The sequence below is a fragment of the Lissotriton vulgaris genome, chromosome 5 (assembly GCF_964263255.1).
Source record: "Lissotriton vulgaris chromosome 5, aLisVul1.2, whole genome shotgun sequence".
Lineage (NCBI taxonomy): Eukaryota > Metazoa > Chordata > Amphibia > Caudata > Salamandridae > Lissotriton > Lissotriton vulgaris.
In genome coordinates, this window is record NC_141693.1 from 307,534,583 (window position 1) to 307,556,733 (window position 22,151).

General features: G+C 46.4%; 1 protein-coding gene across 2 annotated transcripts in view; it reads left to right on the forward strand.

Annotated features, from left to right (window-relative positions):
- The window catches only part of PRKCZ (protein kinase C zeta), a 943,345-nt gene that overhangs the window by 377,748 nt on the left and 543,446 nt on the right, over positions 1-22,151 (forward strand). The window contains exon 1 of one of the 2 annotated variants that reach the window (XM_086921535.1): positions 20,827-20,998. The exons of the other annotated variant lie outside the window; for it this stretch is intronic. Coding sequence (XP_086777661.1) covers positions 20,968-20,998 — 31 coding nt within the window. The 5' untranslated portion in view covers positions 20,827-20,967. Of the gene's footprint in view, positions 1-20,826; positions 20,999-22,151 lie in introns of those variants that run through there. 2 annotated transcript variants of the gene reach the window in all.

The window sequence follows — 22,151 nt, forward strand, 5'->3', positions numbered from 1 at the left end:
GATCCTTTCTATGTTTCGCTTAATCAATGTTATGCATAATCAAGTCAGAGACGTGGCAGTAATAGCCATGCTTAGAAGGAACTATAAATCGGCCCAACAAACCCGGAAACGGGAAGTAAAGAAAAAAACCTATGGGCCAAACTACATGAGAGTACAAGGAGTAAAGACAGCTCGCTATTTTGGCGAACAGTTAAGTCACCCTTTCTAGCAGATCCCTCAGCTGTCCATCACATATATGTGGCGGTTCCAGCCGAAAAATGGGTGGCACATTACTCGCAAATTTTCGGTGATTCCTCCGCCGTAGCCCTAAGCACACAGTCCTTCGAAGAAGTTTCCATCACGGATAACTCATATCCAATTGACCTCCACTTCGACCACAAGGAGATCACAGCTGCATTAACTTCTTCGAAGACTGGTAAAGTACCTGGCCCCGACGGAGTACCACTCTATATTTTTGTGAGTAATCTTGATCTCTGGTCCCCAATAGTCACGCAAGTTATGTCCGCAGTTTCACAGGCCGGTCTAATTGAATCTTGGTCCTCGTCAGTACTATTACCAATTTTCAAAAAGGGCGAACGCGACAATCCAGCCTGCTATAGGCCCATTTCCCTCTTGGACTCACTGCGGAAGGTTGCTGGGCGATTAATCCTGGAGCGCCTCCAGAACTGGGCCTCGGAGAAGAAAATCTTAACCGACCTCCAGTACGGGTTCCAGGAGGGATTGGGCACTGTAGAACAGGCCCTTAACCTGACACTCCTAATGGGCAAATATGCTGGGGCAAAAGGTGGCAACCTATACTTAGTGTACATTGACCTCAGCTCCGCATTTGATTGCGTGATTCACTCCAAACTGTGGGAAATCCTGAGAAACCTGGGGGTAGATCCTCCCCTCCTTAAATTCCTTCGAGAGCTTTATACAGACGCCAAAGCGTGCGGGAGGTACGGCATTAATGGAGAACTATCGGACCCATTTAGCGTAGTAAAAGGTGTTAGACAGGGGTGCGTTCTCGCCCCGGTCTTATTTAATATCTATAATAACGGGCTGGAGCAAGCGATGCTGGAAGATAGCCAGGACCTCCCGTGCATAAACACCCGGCCCATCCCAGCCCTATTGTACGCCGATGACTCTGTCATCCTGGCGAGAACTTTAAACCAGCTCCAATTACAACTGGACAAGTACTGCCAATTTATGCTCTCCTTGGGTTCAAAAGTGAATAAGAGCAAGACTTTTGTGATGCATATTGGCCAGAGAGTGAAGAAACCGAAACCTCTATTTATAGAAAAAGTCAGATTGGATTATGCCCGGGAATATCCTTTCCTGGGCATTCTCATAGACGACCAAATAACCTGGAAACCCCCACTGCGAGTAAAAAACTGTTATTCCAGAGTACAACTGCGGCGCTGATGTCTTTCTCCAGGAAATTGGGCAAACCCGCTCCCGCTGAGTTGCTCAAAATGTATCACGCTAAATGCCATAGCGTTACAACCTACGGCGCGGGTGTATGGGGTTATGCTCCTACCGGTGAGCTCCAAACAATTCAAAATGGGTTTTTGAAATACGTTCTTGCCCTCCCTCAAAGTGCCCCAAACTACGGCAGCCATATTGAGCTCGGCCTGGATTATCTAACTGACACCATCAGATACCAGCCGATCCTCCTATGGCACCGTATATGTACCAAAGAACAATGCCATCTTACTCGGTCCTTAATAACCGATTGTTTATCCCTGGCTCACTGGAAAAAGATTCCATGGTTACTGTACGTCTTTAATTTTCTGAATGATTTAAACTGCTTATCGTTTTTTACTGACCCTCCATCACTTGTGGACATATCCAGGAAGGCTTTGAAGAGCCTGTGTGTTAACCACCTCAGAGACCTACGCATGTGCTCAGAGATTGGCAAACGTACAAATAGCCATCTAACGATGATACAAACCTTACCTGGTATGCAGCCGTATCTGTCCTTCTTCTTGTCAAACTACGATAAGTATGTTTTAACTAGGTTTCGTTTTGACTCCTTTTATCGTCTTGTTTCGTTCCCCGGGGTTTCAAACTGGTCACATGAATTAATTAGATGCCCCTGTGATGGAAATGCACACCAGTCTACCCTACATGTAACTCTATTTTGTAGCTATTATGAGACCCCACGTAAACGCTGGATTGTCCCTCCCCTCCGACAAATGGGCCTGAGAAGATGCAGGCCTGCACTCCTGGCATTACAGTTTCTAGAAACACAATTTGCTGCCAAGTGTATAGCTTGTTTTTTAAAAGCATGTTTGAAAATTCGACTACAATCATGTGACCTAGCTTTGTAATTTTTATGCAACTTATATTTAATCGACATCAACTGTCCTTTTTAATTCGTAACCGTTTCTTATTTCTCTGTTAACATTATATATGGGACAACCTTCTTGAGAAAAAACTACAGTCTTGATGTAACCTCTGTTAACATTATATATGTGACAACATTTTTAAAGAAAAAATTACAGTCATAATGTAACCTTTTTTACTATGCACTTTTTATGATTGTAAAATTCAATCGAAATAAAGATTTTTGAATTGAATTGATATTGAAGCGGTCAAAAATGTAAGCAGCACTTTAGAAAATTCCCCTTTACTGAAGGGATCTAGAACTTGTACAGAGTACCACAGTGAGGTTTTATTGACTTCAAATGCCGTGAAGGGACACTTCTATGCATCATTGCAAGTCATTTCTCATACATTGTAAAATGAGAGTTCCTGAATTGCTTGTCAACATTGCTTTGCTTACCAAGTGGCAAGCACTCTAAAATGGAACATGTTGCAGTGTCAAAGTCACTAATGGTGTCGCCCAGCCTACTTTCAAGGAGATGTTTCATATATTCACCAATTATGCTGATCACTTGGCAGACAAGGGTGATTTCGGACTCTAGTTGTTTTATTATGTCCACTACAGCAGTTATGTTTTCCTTCAAAAATCTAAGAATGCAGTAGAGTGTACTTTTTTTCACATCACTATTAATATGCAACCATAGATCATCACATTTCTTGCCTTTGGCATCATCAATTCTGGGAATGGTTGCCACATGGATAATATAGCATTCACAGCCCCTTGGACTGAGAACAATCAGTTAAGTGACACTGTTGGGATGACTCTTTCTTTGGTGCCAAAGCACAAAATGAGAAATATTTGCATTTTAGTTCCCGTGCATAACAAAACGGTGCACCAGAATGGACTAAAAAATCAATAGCATTCTTCAATAACTCTGAAGATTGTAAAAATGCTTTCAGCATATCATCTAACAAGTAGCAAGGATCTCTTACAGGGAAGCACTTAAGCTCGGGTATCAATTTTGACAGGTCATCACACAACTTTTTCATATACGTAGTTGAATCACTGCAAATACAAACAATATCACTCCCATCTTTGTTGATCTTGGTTATAACTCTTTTGCAACAGCATTCCAAGTGACATTGCGTTCCATGTTTTCGAAAAAGTCTGGTGTCATGTTTTCACCACTATCCCAGATGCTTGGTGATAGCACTCTTTTTACATATGCTTGTGACTATACCTTGCATTGAATGTTTTAAGACTGAGGTGTTGGAAATTCACCTACTATTAATATTGACTCACTAGAAACTGGGGGCAGATGTATCAAGGGTTTTTTACCCCTTCTCTGTGGGTAAATGTGATAGCACATATTCGGAAAGATTCTTACAAAACCAGCAATTTTACCTAAAAGTGAAAGAATCAAACGCAACCAAAATGTCAAATATGATTGTGATATTTCCTGAATCTCTACAGTTTATAAAATCATTAAATAAGACCTAAAACATGCTTCTAACCCCTGCATTTGTATACAAACGACCACAAAACTGAAAAAAGCAAAAGGAAGAAAAAATAATATTTTTGTGACATCCCTAAACAACAAAACTCAAGCAGAATAATGTTAGCCCAGTCTTTCTTGCTGCTATCTTGTATAACAAGGTTACATTGTATTGGCCCCTTCTTCAGGAAGAAAAAAATACTGTTTCACTCTCCTTTTCCTTTCTTTGAATGGCATTTAGTTTGTGGTTCATTAGGTGTTTTTTTAAGTGTTTATATGTTTATACTGGTGAGGGTTATTTCCCTTTCGGTGGGGTTTTATCAGTTATTATAGGTTTAAACCTAAAACCGGACATCCTATGTATAGCTAATACAATGAAACTAGTGTTGTAGTTTCCATAATGTCTTAGGAACTGTTTGTAACATGGGTAACGCGAACCTAAGGAAATCTCAGAGATGGCTCTCAACAGGCCATGATCCCAGAATCGTACTATGGTGAATTGGCTACTAGGTGTGGTAATTCTGGTAGTGCCTACCCCCAGCCCATTAATGCCAATATCCAAAATTGTCTTACGCACTTTTAATTACATAACGTATTTGAGGAATGGAAATTTTCTCCATGTAAAAGAGGACTCCAGTATTGTTTTTGCTATTTTAGGTTGAACTGGTGCTAGTACCAGCACCATAGGCCATGAAAAGGGAAGAAGATGGTCTATATTGCGATCACTCCCAAAGATGAGATCTCTATTCTTCACCCTTCAGAAAAAAGGCAGCTTTTCATCATGTGTGTAAATACCTGCTTGCAACATTTAGTGATGTTTTGATCAGCATAGCCTTTCTCCAGCCATTGATGTATGTGGATGTTAGCAGCATATATCTGACGAGCATAGGCGAAGACAACTGGTTCCACCATTGTGACATATTAGCTATGCCAATGCTTTTTGTTCATGCTGTTCAGTATAGGTAAAAAGCAGAATGTATTGGCAATGCCATGTAGCATGTGCTAAAAAAAAAAATGGGGAAAAAGAGTGATGACGCGGCAATTGTTGACGGATGCATCATTGCCTAGGTGTATGGAGGCATAATAATGCATATAGGGCATGAGCGCATTTTTCATTTACCAAGCCAAGATTATGGATGTCATTTAAATAGTTAGACAAATGAAATATAGGTTTAGTAATGGGAAAGTTATTTTGTACTGTGAATCAGTCCAGCAGCAAAAGGCAACTACCGGGCTCTCTAAAAACACAATAAACATAAAATTTATTAAATAAAATATTATAGACTGTGAGGAATTTGGAGAGCAGTGGATATTAAGGTGGTGAGGCAATGGGGGGTGGGCTGTCTGCAAACAAGCTATAGAGGATGGGCCGAGGGAGGACCAAAAAGTAATTTAAAAAGCCACTGAGGGTTGGAGAAAGAAATGGACGAGTTTGGGGGCAGGATGAATGACTAACATGGAGGATGATGGAAGTGTTCGGGGGAGTAGAGGAGCAGACAAGACAGACAGCTAGAAAACAAATGCACTCTTACGGAATGCTGAATGAATAAAGTGGTTCAATAAATGTGAAAAGTGGAAGCATACATGTCATCCAGTCATATGGGTGGTAAAGAGTCTATGCTCAAGGGGAGGGCCAAACTTAAGAGGAAGACCAGCTATTGAATAAGAAGCAAGTAAATGATTGATAATAAAGCCAACCAATGGTAAGCAGCGGATGGATGCCCACTGTAAGTTTTTGGTATGGTCCACAATAGCCTACAATCAACTACACTTCGTCTCATAGCGGAGATCTACAAATGGAGGTAATAAAAATCAATGCCGTGGGCAAAATGATGCATGTACACATTGAGTTGGGAGACTAGAGTGGGTTGCATTGAACCCAGTTTTACCCCAAAGAGATTGAGCTGAACAGATCCTGATCTGCTGTCTTCTATTTGATGGGAAAGATTACTTCCAGCCCACAGCTCTATCTGACCCGTCTACTCCTTCAGCCTGTTCATGGGAATCTTGTGTTCTACCTAGTCTATAATATATAATCTAGTGATATATGTAGTTGGTGGCAGAGAGCTCAAGGAGGGACAACTTGGCAGATTGGTTCTTCTCTGAAACTGAGAGAGGAGGTTCTTTGTTTGCACATATTCTAGCATAAGATATTGTCTAGCATACAAAAGTCAAACCTTTTGGCTTTCTCAATACTCGTTGGATGATTGAGTTGGGAAGTGGCTTTTGACGGCCTCATTCCGGCTTACTATAATATTTCTTTCTACATTGGAGTCTACTCACCCCTATAACCTCAGATGATAGCCATATCATTGGCAATATTAGGGTGTGAGTATTATGAACGGCATTTTAGGAACATGTACAATGACTGTTTGTTCCAGAGGTTCAGCGCATATATGCCTAGGCATAATTCTGGGTGCTGTTAGAAAAGGGAGAAAGTCCACTTTCTGACACTCTGCCCTTGTTGTAGGCCTGTTTAGTGCAGCCTCCAGGTGCCATCATTAATAGTCTCTTTTGCCTAATAGTTCATGTCTCCTGTGGAGAAAGGAAATCTGTATTGTCATTTCTTTGAAGGAGACTGTGGTGCTAGCTGACATTAATGGAGGGTTAAAAATGAGGCTTGCACTATGGCCTCACGTATCGCTGATGTCCAGTGTTTTTCTGCCATAGGCATTCGTGCCTACAGTGCCCAGACAAGAGAACAAGGGATAACTTGGTGATCTTTTGAAAGCAGGTTTATGGAATGAATATAAGTGATAGTCAAAAACGAATATTTGAAAGTTTAGTGACTTAGTTCATTATGAAACTTTATATTTTAAATTGTTGAAAAACTATAAATACTGAATAAGATGGCATTCTAATGTAAGGGGTATATTTGGGGCTATAGATGTATAAGTTGTCAATGGATAGCCTAACAAACCAGGTTATGGAGCGTGCAACCCAGAGACGAACAGTTATTACTGTTCACTGTAAGACCTTTTGTCCGAGGGTTACGTGGGTCAGAAGTGCCTGTGATTAAAATGTCTTAGTCTGCTCAGGCTTGGCCAGAGTGGGATCAACTGTCTTAATTGTCATGTTGCTGTAGTGAATATCTTTATGGTTCACAACTGTGCTTCTGGGCACAGTTTAGCTGTAATGTTGTTTGGGTCTGACACCATTGCAGACAGATGCATGGATTGGTAGAGTAGCAATGCAGAACCTGCCTATGTAAAGTATTTATCTGAAAGAGAAACGTTGGTGATAGATTCCTTACCTTAGAATATCCCCAGGCGTCAGACTGGATCAACAAAGTTTTTCGTCAGCAGTACCCCTGCGCGTCGGTAGGTGGCGTCGTGCAGCTCCGCGTCTGTCTTTGCTGTCGTAGGCACCGAGATGACGTCACGGAAACTACTTAGGCGCCACCCTGCGTGCTGGCTTCAGTTCTTTCTTTTTACATGCCAGCAAGCGCAGATCCGAGAGAGAGCGGTACTCCTGGTCAATAAATTTGACTCGTTTATGAAACTTTTCTCTTGTTTATGTCGAGAGTTCGACTTTTGGTTGTAGTAGGGATGCCCGGGTTTACGTCCTGTTGGGACTGCTGTCGGACCATGTCGGTGACGGACCCGCTAAACGTGTGTCTCTTCTGCTTGGGGCACGCCATCTCCCCAAAACGTGTCCCGATTGTTGGGCCATGGTGCAGAAGGCTTGCGGAAACGTTCCTGGAAGTTGTTGGAGGCCCGGCACTCGGTACCGCGCCACTCAAGGTCCCGCTCCCGGTGGAGGTCGAGGGATTGCTGGCGCATCCGACTCCACTGTTCATCGGAATCGGGGACAGGTAAGTCCAAGCCCCATTAAAGGTAGAAGGAGCGCGTCGCTCTTCGTCTGCCCCTCTCCGGTCACAGGACTCTGTGGAGGGGTTGGGTGGCTCCCCCGCGGCTCCTTTGGGACCTCCATCGGCTGCCCGAATTTTTGGGGACCGAACGTGCCTCTGGAAGAAGTACACTTCTGTCGGCCATGGGCCGTTTCTTGTTCCATTGGGTCCCTCCGGAGCGCCTTTGGGCCCCGCAGACCCCTGGGGTGGTTCTGCCCCCCGTGCGGCCGCCTTTGGCCCCGGTTACGCCGGCAAGATACCCTGTGGCGTTGTTGGCTCCGGCCTCGTCGCCACCGCTGTTGGCTCCGGACTCGGCACAGCTGTTGGCTTCGGCCTCGGTGTCGCCGTTGGTTCCGGCCTCGGCGCTGCCGTTGGCTCCGGCCTCGACGTGGCCATTGGCTCCGGCCGTGGTGCAGACTCCGGCCTTGGCACAGCTGAAGGCTTCGGCCTCGGCGCAGCCGTTGGCTCCGGCCGCGCCACTGCCATTGGCCTCGGCACTGCAGTTTACTCCGGCCTCGGCACGCCAGTTGGCACCAGCCTCGGTGCCGCCTTCGGATCCGGCATCGGCTCTGGCCTCGGCGCCGCCATTGTATCACAGCCTCGGCACCATGGGCGCAGGCCACTGCGTCGTTGCCTGCAGGGCCGCATTATATCGAGCCCTCCTTGTCCTACCTCCAATTCCTATTCCTGACCGACGGGGGGTACTAGGAGGTGTCTGAGGACCTGCTTGCAGCTCGCTATGAGGGTGATCTAAACTAGATTGACAATATGAGGAATCCCAGCAAGCTGGAATTATCTCCACACCCTGATGCACTGTCCCCCTCTTCTGTAGCTTCGGAGGTGGTGGGTTCATTTTGTGATAAGGCATAGGGGAGGCTCCTAACCTTAAATTCCCTAAAGTGCCTCTCAAGGCAAATCTTCTCACTGCAGTGCTTTAGCAGCGGCCTCCTCTACAGAGCCGCTACTACCCTTCGATGACACTCTTTAAATATAACACAGGGGTGCCTGTGCATACAAGGCAACCCCAGTTTCATCACACTGCACCTACTACCAGAGTGTCTAGTGGGCCAGGGCTCTGCTCTCCAAGGGCCTTTTGGCCCTCTATTCCAAATCTGCGTGGGACAAGGTGGCGCAGGTGCTGCCAGGGTATCTAGCGGAGGCTTGCAAGGTGCTCTCCCACGCAATTGCAGAAGCAAAGATGCAGCAGGATTCACCATCCATTGTGGTCTTGACCCCGCATCCTCCATAGGCAGAGCAATTTGTATGACAGCTGGTGGATCCCATGGCTAGCGGACAGATCATTCCACCGCCACCCCTACCACCGCCGCCTCATGACCTTCTTAGTCTGCTGTTTCAGCCCACTGTTTCGAGCCTACCATACGCCAGTGGGCGGCAGGATTCGCCATCACCTCCCCCACTGGCGCGCCACCACTTTGGACAGGTGGATTCTGCGAACAGTCCGAAGGGACTATTCCTACCCTTCGAGGCTACTCCTCCTTCTATGCCACATCAGTACCACTGAATGTTGGGAGATCACTTGACACCTTGCAAACAGGCAGTTACAGCACCCTTGGACTAGGTGGCCATCGAGCGTGTTTTACACCTTCGGAAGGTTCATAGTTTCTTAGAACCGTAAGACTGGATGGTAGCGTTGCACTTGCAGGACGCCTACTTTTACGTCCTGCCGGCCCATCGGCGTTACCTGCGGTTCACGGTTGGCCACGAGCGCTTTCAGTTCACCGGGCTCCCCTTTGGGCCTTAACATCGCCCCTAGGGTAAAGTTATGGCGGTGGTTGCGGCTTGTCTGCGCAGATCAGGGGTGTCAGCCTTCCCCAACCTCGACGACTGGTTGTTGAAGGCTGGCTCGCCCTAGGCAGTTGTCACCCACCTTCAGACTACGGCCGACATCCTGCATTTGCTGGGGTTCTCCGTCAACGTGCCGAAGTTGCACCTGAGTCCCTCTCAGAAGCTCGCCTTCATCGGAGCGATTCTGGATTCGATGTGGTTTCGGGTTTTCCTCTATGAGCAGCGAGTCCGGGATATTCAGGCTATGATTCCGATCTTTCAGCCTCTATTTCGGGTTTGTCAGGATGATCCTCCGGCTCCTGGGCCTGATGGCCTCCTGCATCCTGCTAGTGCAACATACCAGGTGGCATATGCAGGCTCTGCAGTGGGACCTGAAGTTCCAGTGGGCACAGCATCAGGGCAACCTGTCCGATCATGTCCAGATCTCAGAGGGCACCGCACGACACTTGCAGTGTTGGCTCACGAATCGTGATTGGGTCAAGGGCAGATCCCTCCCCCTTCCTCAACCAGAGCACACGATGGTGACGGATGCGTCCCTCCTGGGATGGGGCGGCCACTTGGGAGAGGCGGGGATCAGAGGCCTCTGGTGGAGTCCAGGCTCCATATCAACCTTTTGGAGCTTCGGGCGATCTGACATGCACTGAAGGCATTCCTTCTCTCTGTCCGGGGAAGTGTTGTGTAGGTGTTCATGGACAACACCACTGCCATGTGGTATTGCGAAAAACAGGGCGGGGTTGGGTCGTGGACCCTGTGTCAGGGGGCTCTGTGCCTCTGGACATGGCTGACCATCAAGGCATTACCTTGGTGGTTAAACACATGGCAGGTTCTCTGAACGCCAGGGCGGACAAAGTCAGCCGCTGGTGCTTGATGGATCACAAATGGCGTCTGAAATCGGAAGTGGCGCAACATCTCTTTTAGCAATGGGGAGAGACTTGGTTAGATCTATTCGCCACCAAAGAAAATGCGTAGTCTTCAGTTCTGCGCGTCGGAATTTCCAAGGCGGCACTCGCTCGGCGACGCTTTTCTTTGCGAGTGGAGTTGCGATCTATTGTACGCCTTTCCGCCCATACCACTTCTGCCCAGAGTGCTGAAAAAGATTCGGCGTGACTGTGCCCAAGTCATTCTTGTGGTTCTGGATGGGCACAAAGATACTGGTATCCCGAGCTACTCAACATGGCAATCGATCCCCCGATCCAACTGCCTCTTCGGGAGGATCTTCTGTCGCAGCAGCAGGGGACGGTCCTCCACCCAAACCTGCCCAGCCTCCACTTCCTGCGTGGAGATTGAGCGGCGACAGTTGACAGCTTTCGATCTTCCTCCCGAAGTCTGTAATGTCATTCTGGCAGCCAGGCGTCCCTCCACTAAGACGGTATGCGCCTACAGGTGGAACAGGTTTGCGGCATGGTGGACAGCAACGTCTGTGGACCCCCTTTCTGCCCCTCTTTCTGAGGTCCTTCTGTTTCTACTATCCTTGGCGCACCAGGGCTTTGCTCTGGGCACTATCCAAGGTTATCTTTCGGCTATCTCCGCCTTTCTAAGGCTTCCAGGTCAGCTTCTCTTTTTAAGTCTCCGCTGTTAAACGTTTCCTGACGGGCATTACACACACGTTTCCTCCTGTACCGTTCATTATGCCTCAATGGGACTTAAACCTGGTCTTGACATATCTGATGTGCGCTCCCTTCGAGCTCCTTCATAACTGTCCCTTGCGTCTTCTCACTCTCAAGATAGCTTTTCTGGTAGCTATCACCTCTACCAGAAGAGTGAGTGAACTCCAGGCTCTTTCTTCCAAACCTCCTTTCCTGTCTGTTCATCCGGACAAGGGGGTTTTAAGGACCCGTCCTTCTTTCTTGCCAAAGGTTGTCATGCACTTCCACATCGGGAAGACCATCACTTTGTCCACCTTCTTTCCGCCTCCGCATCCTTCAAAAGACTAGGAGAGGCTCCACCGTCTGGACCCAAAACATGCACTGTTGTTCTATCTGAAACGCACACAACCGCTCCGGGAGGATGACCAGCTCTTTGTTGGCTATGTGGGCACCCAAAAAGGTTGGGCCATGCACAGACGGACCATCTCTCGGTGGGTGGTTCTGTTCATCAAAGCATGTTACTCGTTGACTAAGAAGGAGCCTCCTCTGGGGCTGTGTGCCCATTCTACCAGGGCGACTGCAGCCACTACTGCCTTGGGATGCGGCGTTACCTTGCAAGACGTTTGTCAGGCATCTACGTGGCTTCGCTGCACACATTTACCAAGCATTACTGCCTTGACAGTCCAGTCCAGAGAGACGGCCTCTTTGGCCGTTCTGTTCTCCATGACTTTCAGTTGTAATCTTGTTCGCAGACCCACCACCGGGGTTGGTATTGCGGGGGTATCTATTCTAAGGTAAGAAATCTATCACGAACGTGTCTCTTTCAGATGCGCAAGTTACTACTTGTGTAACGATATATCTGTAAGACACATTAGTTAGTGATAGTTTCCTTACCGTCCCACCCATCCTCCCTGTTCTGCGAACTGATTTCTAGGGTTAAGGTCATCCCTTTCAGGGCCCTAGTTTCATGGCACCAGTGGTCAGTTTCTTACATGGCTCTGCATTCCTAGCGCGGAAAGTCGTGTACAGAACTGACGTCATCGCGCATGTGTGGCGCCTAAGTAATCTCCGTGCCTTCATCTCGGCGCTTACTACGCCAATGGCAGACGCGGAGCCGCACGACGCCACCCACCGACGTGCAAGGGTACTGCTGACGAGAAACTTTCCGGATCCAGTCTGACACCTGGGGATATTCTACGGTAAGGAATCCATCACTAACTAATGTCTCTTACAGATATATCATTACACAAGTAGTAACTTGTCCTTTTTTTATAATAATAACACTTAATACTCAGTTTCTGGGGTTTCTAAATACTGTAAATCGAAGATTGTTTATCACATCATGGAGCGACTAAAGGCTGAGCTTGGCTTGCCAGGACTGGGACTTGTATTAAGCATTTTTTTTAAATGTATAAAATGTTACTCCTACCCTGGGTTAACTGGGTCCTTTATAGTAATATGTTACATCACTCTATACAAAAAAAGTTGCAATAACAAATCCGCACAGTTGAGACATTTTAAAGAAAAAAGAATAATGCATCATGTATTAAAAATAAGCTGTACAGAAGACATTAGGTAGGAGAAATAGAAATGGCTGAAATTTGCAGGGGCAGAATATGCTTGTTTGGAGGTAAAGATATGGTGAGGCCATCACTGAATTTCTGGCCCCTTTGACTCTCCCTTGAGGAGGCTGAGGAACTAGGGAGAGTTACTACATCCCAGGGAATAAGGAAAGCTCTAAAGGGAATGGCCTGATCGAAAATGACCAGAACAGAGGGGTTCCCCGTCGAGTTCTACTTCATATGCGGACATACTGACCCCCTAAATTGGTAGACCTGATTACTGCAGCTATAGGGGTGGGCCATCTCCTACCCTCCACCCATGAGGCAATGGTAATGCCATTATTATAGCCTAAAAGACCTGCACATGATTTCTCAGCGTACAGGCCATTGCCAATGCTAAATATTGGCTATAAGATCCTTAGCAGGATCCTAGTGACCAAACTACTCCCCATTATGACGAAATTAGTGCATCCCGATCAGGCAGGGTTTATCCGTAGATGTAATATGGTGATAAACATCAGGAAATTTTTGACCATATAGGAGGCAAACACTTGTGCCAAGGGGGAGGCTGCCATCTTTGCTGTAGAAATAGAGAAAGCCTTTGATGGCTTAGTGAGACTTCCTTTATGGGGTGATGGAGTGCCTGTAATTGGAACATAGTTTCATAGCCTGGACCGCCTTACTATATATGGACACACGGCCAGAGTTAAAACTGGTTGTGCCATCTGAGGTGGGCAGAGGAACTAGACAAGGTTGTCCCCCGTCACCTCTGCTCTGTGCACTGGCGATGGAGCTATTGGCCATCTGTGCCTGGTCGGAAGACCACTACCAGGGCTTGATGGTTGGGGTACAGCAAAAATATATTGCTCTATACGCATATGACCTCCTGATATTCTTCCAGGCCGCGAACGTGGACCTTACATGTACCAAGCGGCTGTTAGAGGAATTTGGGGTCGCTATCTGGTCTAAAAGTCAATTGGGGGAATTCAAGGCTATTTCCCGGGCATAGCAAATTGTGCTGCACCCAAAGGCCTATCCCTGCTAAAATGGGACCCCCGGTGTCTGCAGTATCTATGGGGTAAGATATTCCATAACTCGGCCAACTTACTGAATGGGAATTTTGGGGAAGCAGTCCGTGCACTTAGAGTGTCTACTGACTTCTAGGCGATGCTTCTCCTATCAGTACCAGGACATATTGCCCTTCTTAAAATGGTGGTGCTCCCACGGTTTTTGTATTTTTTTGTGACTTTACTGGTATGGATCCCTCAGGCCATATTCCGAGCTCTATATATGCTTAAGGTGGCCTTTCTGTGGAGTATGGGCCATAGACCAATTGCTCTGATGACTCTGCACTGCCCGTGGATGAGGGTGGTTTATCGATCTCACAGTTTGAGACCTATTACCTTTCAGCGCAGCTTCAGTGGCTCACTCAGTGGCTGGTGCATAGGTCGAGCCTGGGGTTCAAGATGGGACAACTTGGTCCTGCGCTCTCACAACTATTCCGGGTGCTCCTGAAGATTGGTGGGGACACTACCAAATTCTGAGTACTAAAAGGCTGTTGGGACAGATTTTTTTTTAGTAAACTCACATTTTGGTCCCGCACTTGCCATTCATGCCGTTAGGCATGCTGCATGTGTTACCACATGAGGGAGAATGGTGGGGTGTGCGCAATTGGGTGACCGCAAGTGCGACGCGAGTGGGAGACCTCTTCCGAGCTGAGGAACTTCCCCACTTTGAAGATTTTTGCTCGGAGTTTGACTTACTCCAGGGGCACTTCTTGCTCCATAGAGCAGTGGCAGCAGTGGTTAGAAAACGTTGGGTGTGGGGGTGTCAGAACAACCACAACATAGGAGCTGCCAATGTGTAGTCACATCCGTTTAAAGCGGTCACCTGTTTGTATAGGGTGATATTAGAAGACATACTGCAACTATTGGAAACATTACAAACTCGCTGCGAGGAAGACCTGGGAACTCCGATACCTGAGGGCGACTATTGGACCGGGTACCCAAGGTATCGAGAAACGCTTTCTTTAAATTAATCAATTATTATATTCTCCACAGATCGTGCCTTACCCCAGGAAAATAAAATAAATATTTTAACACAGCTAAAGCAACATGTCCGAGATGCGGAGTGGTTGAAGGCAAATCATTTCATATGTTCTTTCCACAGCTAGAGACCTACTAGGAGAAAGTCCTAATCATAGTTACAAACATTACACAGAAAGACGTTCCCCAATCCCCTGAGCACTGCCTATTAGGCTGGTTCTCACATACCACTAAGACCAAAGTCACTAGTAGGTTCCTTGACTTGGCCTTCATTCTGGCAAAGAGGGAAGTTACGAGTAATTAGAATGTTACTAGGGACCCTCTGGTCACGATTTGGCGTAGGGGACTTGAGAGGTGGGGGAGCTACGAGGATGAGGTGTTGCTTAGAGAGGCGGATGAGGGCAAGGTTCATTGGATGTGGCCAGGGCCTGGGAGGCACTGGTCGATTGTTTGAAGCACCCCGACCACCTGTCCCAGGCAGTGTCCCCCGGATGCTTGAGGGCTCTGACCCCCTAATAGAAGCAGCTGCTGTGCCTGAGGTCCTGCTCACTAACCAATGCCCCACTCGGAGGGCATCCTGGCATGTTCTGCCGCCGACCCCCTTCCTGTACTTTGCTACATCGAACATTTATAACTGGGAAAAATAGACTAGTTATATTGCGGGGAGAGAGCATGACTCCGGTGATGGAGGAGGTTGGGAGGGGGGGGGGAGTTTGGGAAAGTTGTGAGCGGAATCTATGTGACCTTGCTTATGAATGTGTACGGATTATATATGTGACAATGTTATTCCAGTAAAATCTGTGTAAATTAAAAATGTAGTGTCCTATGGAATTCAGTCCCACTTGTGCATGTTATCTCCAGTCTTTGATCTGGAAAAACTGATGCAAATCTTTCAGTTATTAAAGTTGCCTTTCTGGCATTAGATCTTTCATAGATTCACATGCTTAGACTTAGTCCTTGTTGGTATATTTAACACCCAACTAGTAAAGAAAAGCATTTATTACAGCAGTCTGTGTAGGCTATCCACTTCATTCTTTTTATCTACTGTGCACCCACTGTGTTGGATATTCATAAACTCAACGCTTTGGAGACCATCTTCAGAATTTCTCCTGCACATCATGTTGAGAGAGTCCTAAAAATGAGCCCTGCTTTTCCAAGATTTTCTACTTCTTGAGACAAGTTTTCCACAGTGAATTTGCTTCATCTGACTTGTACTTTCCGATGAGTCTTTTGCAGTGGTTTTCTTTTTTCATTGTTCTACCCAACTACCACTTCCAATACACCAAGATTTCTCCTTAAGAGGCTATCTCTTTGCTTGCGGGCAAGGATAAAGCGTATTATCTTTCTAGCAGCCTTATTCCTTTTTTTCTGTCACCATGGCAGAACACCCTCCTAAAAAACAGAAACTATTCTAATCATTTAAAACATGGGACTTCAACAAAGTACTTTTGGACCACCATAGACTGTATCCATTACTTGGATTCCAAGTGCATTTCTCACCATTGTGACATTTGGAATATTTTACCTGCAAAACCTTAAGGGATATGGGTAGAACAGGAATCTTCTCACTCCTTTGTAGAAGAATCCTGAAGTGCCCTCTAAATTCAGAGTGAAAAAAAAAGTCTGAAAATATGGGATGCAAGGGTAGCAAGTTCTAACATGACCTAAGTCTCCTCCTGTCTAAAAGCATTCCTTCTCCCTCAGACAAGTTGCATTTTTTTAGGCTTTGCAATTTCCCATGCCTTGTTGACTCTCTCTGTTAACTAGCCTTTGAACTTCATCCTTGTCAACTACAAGGATTTGCTCCCTCATAAACACTTCTTTCATCGTTGACCAGAACCTCAACAACCACCCCTACTTGACGAGACTTATCAGCTAGACTCTCTTTGACCATCTTCTTGCCTTCATGAACTTTGTCGATGACCCAAGAAACTTTCAGCATCATTGACCATCGTGTCAAAGACCATCCTTTCATAACACTTGTCTCTCCTGCCTCCAGCCTGTATCCACTTTCTTCGGGAGTTACTGTGGGGCCACAGGCCTCACTGTCAGTCAGTCAAACCACTTTATTCAGTTAACAAAAACAATAAAAGTACAACACATACGACATATTACACAACATAATAAAAACATCTAAAATACAAACCATCAATAAATATGGGCGACCTAAAAAACATTACAAAGTCAGAGTTCATTGATACACATAAAAACCCATTACACCAATTAATACAGGAATAGTAATAAGTGAGTTAAAAATTAAAAAGCAATTCAGAGTTCAATATGCCAGCATAAAAAGGATAAGGCCTCACTGAACAATGTACTGCAAGTCAACAGGCATTTGTGCAGGAGAAGACAATATGCTCTTGATGTCGAATCTGGCTAACAATGATGATCCAGTATTATTTTATCTCCTTTGAATAGCGTGACACGTTGTACAAGGAGGAAGCTAAAGGAATGTATTTGCACTATCCTACTAGAGTTGTATGCACATCCTCTTGTCCTTCTGGTTCCACCATACTTTGTCTTACCTGCAAACTATGATGGACCAGTTTTATGAAAGGTTTCCTGATTAAATAACCCAACAAATGCCTATTCAGGTGCTACTGTCTTTTAGACCTATTGAGCATTTTGTGCTGGTTCCACAGACTCTGGATTAGGCCCTCCTTTACCGACTTCAACTTTGGAGGTGGAACTTCGGGTTTAACCACCTGATCCTCCTTGGATTCCATTATCTCTAGTACAATTTCTGTTCTAGAGGCAAAGTGAGTTAGAAGCGCCTCAAGAGAAGTCACAAGATTCTGTGGGAGAGATTGACGAATTTGAGAGGCATTGTGAGACCTGCACATTGCTAATGGAATACAAAAGAATGATGAATAAATAGTCTTTTATGAACAGGACCCCTTCTCACCACCCAGTTGTATCACCTGCTCACCCAGCATCAGATGATATATAGTAGCATTTAATTAATTGATAGAGAAAGCCTCAGAGATTTTCAACACATTGATTGATTGTTACTCACCAAGGGACAGTCAACAACAAACAAAAAAAAAAACTAGCCTGGTATAACCCGTCCAGAGCGCTTCGCTCTAGCTCTAAGTTTCTATTGTTTCAGCCTAGAGTACGGACGACCAGGAATGGACGCCAATCCTTTTCATATGTGGCTCCCCAACTATGGAATAAGCTACCTACACATCTTCTGTCCCTCTCCAACCACTTGGAGTTTCGAAGGGGCTTAAAAACGTGGCTCTTTTCCCAATAAGTTCCTTTGTATGTGCCTCACCCTGGTAGGTTAATGCCTTTCTTCTGCAAAGCGCCTTGAGACCTTTGGTGATAAGTGCGCTATATAAAAGCATTTGACATTTGACATGTCTGGTACCTTTCGAAGTTGAGTTTCTAGGGGTGCACTTCGACACACTGCTACCCAAAGGGGCCCATTCAAAGGAGAGATTTGAGAATGTTTTCCAGACTTATCAGGCGAATGTTAGTATGCATATTTTTATGTTAAATTGCAAGTTCATGAATATTGTGTGAAGTAACTTTCTGATATGAACTTTTGTGATCATTAATGTTTGTGAAATGTGATAAAAAAGCCTTTGCAAACATTACTGGTACTCCTGCTTTAGAGGTTTGTAAAATGTTTACAAACTTTTGTCATAAATTATGAACGGTGTTTATAAGCGGAGGAAGAATGCTTTCCACTGAGGATTGCCTCATGCCCCACTTCTTCTCCTTGCTCTTTTTTATAGGTAGTCTGGAGAGAAATCTTGTAGCCTCTCGCCAGGGAAGCCCAAAGAGGGTTTACATGGAGCCCTTCTTGTAGGATGAGAACTCTGCTATCACAGACTCCTTTCTGAGGACCTCAATCCTTGCCCACAACCTGATTGGCTGGATCTTAAAAATTGATGCACGCACTGGACAATTATTGAGCATTGGACATCTGAGTACTAACCAAATTCATGAATATAAGGAGGGGCTGTAATTCTTCTGTGTTCCGACCTGAATGAACCCTTGTTGCTGCCGCTGTATCCAGAGCATGGACTTTTTGCTTGCTGGGACTAAGCTGAAACTCTGTATACCTGCCCTGAACAGCTCTTGCCCACTGCGAGAGTCTCTAGTTTGGCCAAGGAGTCCAGCAAATCAACTGGCACCCTGAGCTCACTGCAACCATCGCCCCAAGACAGAGGCGAGCTGTGTGAAAGCAGTATTTGCAAATATCTGCTTGTGTCCACGGACAACTGAGTTTGCAAACAGGCAATATACATCCAATATAAGTGTTGAGATGCACAATGTACGCATTGTGGTGGGAAAGACCACAACTTTATTTTTGAAGAACCGTGACTGTAGTCCTAAAACGTCTTCACCATTACCTGTTTGTAAACCTAATAATAAAATGTCCTCCGTGCTTGCGTTGCTTCTGTGCATTTTTTCCATTGTAACCATGTTCAACTCCGCGAAAAATAAATCTGTATGGTCACTGGAGTTGTTTGCAAAATTGTACAGTGCTTCACGTGTGACCCTTATTCCAAGGTGGTCTTGACTTTACCTCTGCCTTGTTTGTTAACGCCCTTAAGATAATCATTCGCTTGTGAGATATTCAGTCCGTTGTATAATCACTGTTTGTTACTGAATATTGTTTGTTGTTTAATATTGTGTTTTGTGCAGTTTGATCTGATTGGATTTATATAGTAATTATGAATGATAGGAGTTTTCATTAAATATTTTGTGGTAACACAACGCTTGCCTGAACATTTATGCTTTATTGCGCCATGGATAACGGTGGCGCTAAGGTGACCGCACCCCGTGCCAACCACCCCCTTACCCCCTTCCCCCCGCCCCCCCCCACACACACACTTTCTGTTGTGGACTGTGTACCTTAAATAGCGTTTGCTATGAACCCCCAGCTGTATCTAATTTATACAGCCCAGAGGCCTCGATACACTAAAGGCTCAATACAAATGCTAATATTGTGCATGGTCTTTTGTAGGGAAATAATTTGTGTTACTCTATTTCTTTTGCAAACGGTCCATAGAAAGTAAGCAGTCCTCTGTAGTTGTCTTATCATATTGAAAAATAATTACTAGCGCGTCTTCCTGGAATACGTTTTTTTTAAAAAAATATTTGCCTTAGTAAGGCAAATCTTAAACTAAAGTTTATATTTTCAAATAGCGTGGAGGAAAGGCAAGGGCTGATTTATTCGAAGAAGTGGTCCCACGTGCCACCTGGGTTTAATTGGGGCGCAGAAGAGACTTATGTTGACATTTTCTGTTATGTTGGGGATCGCAGACTTCTGACGCACTTTGAGTGTTTCCCGCGCGTGACAGGCCCAGGTATCCTGCTGCAGTAGGCCGGATGGCTCCTGAAAGTGTTGAGGATGTCGTTGTGTCTGGTTGTGTTCATCCGTTCCGACTGGCAAGCACCAGCTTAAATAGATACACGTCTGCACATTGCGTGGGCACGACTGCTAACAGCACGACGGGTGGCACAATAAGAGCACTGTCTGCCGACTCCCATTGTGATGTCCTGTTGTTGGTGCGACGGGGCTTCGCGGGGGAGCCGCTGACACCGAGAGTCACGACGCTCTGACTGGATGGGAGCAGCTCCGTGGCGTCCAGGCCGCGTTTTCGCCCGCGCTCAGCTGTTCCCCACAGCCTCTCCTGGGAAGTCAGAACCACCCGTGCCTGGCTATGGGAGGCAGAGATGAGACAGCGAGAGAACACGCTACCCAGTCTTCCATTAAATATGTGCTCCTAATGTCCTGCCTATTGTCCTTGGTGCCCCGTGGTAGACAAAAAGCCCCAGCACTCACACAAAGAGGGTGACACTGTGTCATTGCATGTGCCCCGCACTGCGAGGCAGGCAGAGTTACTTGCCGAGGAGGCTAAAGATAAGAGCTAGTGAGTAATGCATTCGTTTCTATAGATTTTACTGACACTGATCTTGCTGTTGTGACTTGCTCACCGGTGCAGTGTGTGTGCGCCCCCCACCCCCCCCTGTATATGTGTGAGCGCGCGCGCCCCTGCGCCTGTGTACGCCCGTGAGCGTGCGTGCGTGCATGCATGCGGTGCACTAGTCAGCATTTTGGCTATCCTGTAGTCGCGTTGCCCACAGCCGTGGCGTGCGTGATCCAGATGTCGGCGGTGCCTCTGCACAGTGTGCGTGTGCGCGTGCGGGGATGTGGCTGGGATATTCCCGGCGAGAACTAACACGGGAATCTCAGTGAGCGGGCTGTGCTTCTTGCTGCGGGCTGATGGATTTTAGCCGAAGAAAGCAATAAGGACCATGCAGAATGGCCGATGCTGCCGATAGGGGAGATTCATGACCGAAATGTATCCAAAGAAATCGGATGGTATGTATTGCGCGAGGCCCTGCCGGCTCGGGAGCTTTGTCGGTGAAATACTCGGCTGCACTTGTTTTGTTGATGTCGTTTTATTTTAATATATGTTGCCGTGCATCACATAATGATTTGATTTGAGGTAGCAGCTTTCGGACCACAGAAGGGCCGATTCTGCTTTGGGTTATAATGTAGGGATCAGTGCATGTAAATTGAACGTGTCAGACATAAATAATATGCTTGTGAACACATGACTGGATTACGTCTCTATTTCATCTGAGTATAAGGATATTATTTTTAATGAATATGTATAGAAACACATGGTGCGTTGTGTGGGAAGCCGTTTGGGCAGCTGCACACCTGCCGTTGTCGGCGACAGAAGAGGGTCACGTTGCCAGGACATTAGAACGCGACATTATTTGCTGCTCGGCATCCAAGGGGCCCCTTCCTGCCCAGCCTCCCCGGCTTGCTGATGTGTTCTGAGACAAAAGATACCTCGGCGCCTGATGCCCCAGTGGGTTGCCGCCGCCTTCCCTTCTGGGCATTTCAGACACATGCCCTTTAAGCCGCGCTTGCTTGCGGATGCGTCTGCTGGTACGTGGGGTGTTTTCTGTTTTCGGTGCGCAAGCTCTCTGCCTTTGGCTTGCATCGTTGCTTTTCAGTATTCTTCGAAAATTGTATTTGACGGCCAGCGAGCAGAAAGGCAGGGAGTGTTTTATCGCTTTAATCTGCCCGCTCGGCGCAGGTGCGCCTTGGGCTTGCAGCGCGCAAGGGCTGGTTAATGTAATTGAAGAGGGGAATCTGGGCGGTGTGACGAGTGTCCCCTCCCTGGCCTTTGAATGTTTTGCTGGCTCATACGCCAGTTGTGTCCCCCTTCGTTTGTTAGCGTGCTGGCTGAGGTGATTAGGCTATTCTGAGCACGTGAGGGGCCCTCTCCCCCGCCCCAATGAAGCAAGGAAACATCCCCTAGGGCTTCCAGTGGCAAGATATTATTTGGGTGGCAGCGGGTAAATCGCGCCCTACTCCAACCTGCTAATCATAGGCGCGCCGTAGTGGGGCGAGTTATCGGACGTGGTCAGAAAGACCCCCCTCCGCTCCCCCAAAACGTTAAAAATGCTGGGTAGCTCAGCAATAGGAATTCACCATGTCACGCTCTCTCAAGGGTACG